The following is a 2,791-nucleotide window of genomic DNA, read 5'->3' on the forward strand; positions in this document are numbered from 1 at the left end:
AGCTCAAACCGGTGACCAGGGATTATTAACGTTTTGAAGTATTTCGAAAAGGACTTTTGAGAAAAAATACAAACATTGAGATTTTGAGTAAAAAGTCAGTTTTTTTTTTAGAAAAGACAGAATTTTGAGATTTTTAGAAAAAAAGTCAGGATTTTTTAGAAAAAATACAGATTTTTTTGAAAAAATACAAAATACAGATTTTTTTTGAAAAAAATACAGATTTTTTTTATTTTTAGATAAAAGACAGGATTTTGAGAAAAAATACAGCATTTTGAGATGTAACTCCCTCTCTTGGATATCAGCATGTGCAGGACACTGTTCAGGAACTAGTTGATGCTCTGTATGTGATGACTACTTCCATTCTGGAGAGGATCAGAGATACATGGATCCTGAGGTTGAAGCTCAAGCCGGTGACGAGTGAGATTTTTGTATGTATATTGAACTTTACATGTAGGGTCACCAGGAAGGCATGAGGCCCCGGAGAAGACATCGCCACGGATCGTCCCACCTCCTTCATGACCTCTTCAGGGGACAGGTGTGTGTGCAGGAAGCCCGGGGTGTCCACCACAGAGACCCTCCTCCCGAGCACCGCCCCTGTGTGTGTGGTGCAGTGTGTTGTGACGGAGGAGGGGGACACGTTGACGCAGAAGGCGGTCCGGCCCAGGATGGTGTTTCCAGAGGAGCTCCGGCCTGTTCCGGTCCGTCCCAGCAGAACCAGCCTCAGGGGGTCAGGAGGGGGTGAAGGGGGGGGTTCTTCACTCACTGTGGCAAAAAGAAACAGTCATGAGAGGATATCTTCAAATAAAGAGAACCTATCATGGTTTTGGGTTCCATTTTCCTGTAGTTGTGTTGTATTTAGGTTTTTGTCGTCGTATGTAAATTCGGTAAAGGCTACAATCCCTGTTCCCTCCAATGGGAGTTTCTCCCCCCTGCCTGAAACGCCTCCATTAGACCCCTTTGTTTACTTCTGGAACATAGTGACATCACCCTGTAACACTAGTGTTTCTATTGGCTAGCACTTAAACACATTGTACGTTATAGGCTAAGGGGCGGGACATCTCTAAGCGGTTGACCAATCACAACAGCCAGCTAACCAATCAGAGCAGACTGGGCTCTGGTTTCAGACAGAGGGTGAAAAGAGGTGCTGCAGCACAAAAATAAATGAGAAAAATAAAGAGCTTTTTGAACATTAAAGCATGGAGACATGTCCCAGTAGAGACACTACATACTGATATACACCTGAACATCAGCAGGAGAGGACTCTTTAAAGTAGAGACACTACATACTGATATACACCTGAACATCAGCAGGAGAGGACTCTTTAAAGTAGAGACACTACTAATATACACCTGAACATCAGCAGGAGAGGACTCTTTAAAGTAGAGACACGACATACTGATATACACCTGAACATCAGCGGGAGAGGACTCTTTAAAGTAGAGACACTAAATACTGATATACACCTGAACATCAGCGGGAGAGGACTCTTTAAAGTAGAGACACTAAATATACACCTGAACATCAGCGGGAGAGGACTCTTTAAAGTAGAGACACTAAATACTGATATACACCTGAACATCAGCAGGAGAGGACTCTTTAAAATAGAGACACTAAATATAATATGAACCTGAAAACTAGCATAACATGTCCTCTGTATGGTTGATGTGCAGCTCCCTGCTCACCCTGTCTGAGATATTTTCTCATTAATGACCTTCTTGCTGCACATTATCCTATACAGATACTTAGGCTACTTAATAAATCAATGTTTTGACTCAATATATTTAAAAAATATATCCATTTACCAGTCTTTAAACACATTCTCTTGATTTGTTCTCTCCTTCTCTACAGTGTAATGGCACAATGATGCACTGATCTCCAACTCAGCATGATAACAGAAGTAATCGACATACCTTTACATGACGCAGCACTTTCAGACAACGACATCCCAGCAGAGATAACACAGCCTTCAGTTTGGCCAGTCGTTTTCCTTGGGGAACCGAAAATAATGGAGACGTTTTTCGTATGTCTCCACCGCGATTCGGATGTCTTGCCTTTGATTGTTATTTGAAGAGCAGCATCCTGCAGAGAGCATCAGCTGCGGTCACTGAAGAGCAGAGGCTTCACACTGCAGCTGTCAATGAAAACCACATAACATAAAGTCACATGCACTAAATATCAGACAGCTGTTATTAATAAGTATCGTTGCTGTTTCAGCGATCATTAATACTGATGTTTCTGACGTTACTTTTGATGATAGCATCGCCAGCACTGGGATTTTAATGATGTATTATTGCAGCTCCCCGTTATGACCACTAGAGGGCAGTCAACATTCACAATTCTAAAAACATTTGTTTTAATTCTTGTTTAAATAATAATATACAAGCAATACCTTTTATAACAAAAAAAGAAAATTCCCTAAATCAAAATGTAAAATGTATATAATGATGATAGTAATAAAAAATAATTAGAAAAAATACCAAAAATAAGAATAATTTTGCTTGGAAATTGAACTCCATGAATATGACCAGAGTAAGGTTAAAAACATCAAATGTAACTAAATAAGTGACAACATTTTTGCCTTTATAATTTCATAAAGGTGTGTATTCGCACAATTAAAAGGTCTTACCAAAATAGAATACAATGTATTCTATTTTGGTAAGACCTTTTAATTGTGCGAATACACACCTTTATGAAATTATAAAGGCAAAAATGTTTTAACCTTACTCTGGTCATATTCATGGAGTTCAATTTCCAAGCAAAATTATTCTTATTTTTGGTATTTTTTCTAATT

At 39.2% G+C, this 2,791-nt stretch overlaps 1 protein-coding gene across 2 annotated transcripts in view; it reads right to left on the reverse strand.

The window, feature by feature from the left end:
• The window catches only part of LOC104948225 (GTPase IMAP family member 7), a 4,575-nt gene extending 2,580 nt beyond the window's left edge, over positions 1-1,995 (reverse strand). Inside the window, exons 1-2 of one of the 2 annotated variants that reach the window (XM_010774396.1) lie at positions 1,911-1,995; positions 461-762 (exon numbers count right to left, since the gene is read on the reverse strand). In XM_010774396.1, coding sequence (XP_010772698.1) covers positions 461-762; positions 1,911-1,944 — 336 coding nt within the window. In that variant the 5' untranslated portion in view covers positions 1,945-1,995. Of the gene's footprint in view, positions 1-448; positions 763-1,910 lie in introns of both variants that reach the window. The other variant, XM_010774395.1, reaches the window with a different exon arrangement.
• Between the last annotated feature and the right edge of the window lie 796 nt (positions 1,996-2,791).

This window comes from Notothenia coriiceps, unplaced genomic scaffold (genome assembly GCF_000735185.1).
Source record: "Notothenia coriiceps isolate Sejong01 unplaced genomic scaffold, NC01 NC01_scaffold00013928, whole genome shotgun sequence".
NCBI classification, from domain to species: Eukaryota; Metazoa; Chordata; class Actinopteri; order Perciformes; family Nototheniidae; genus Notothenia; species Notothenia coriiceps.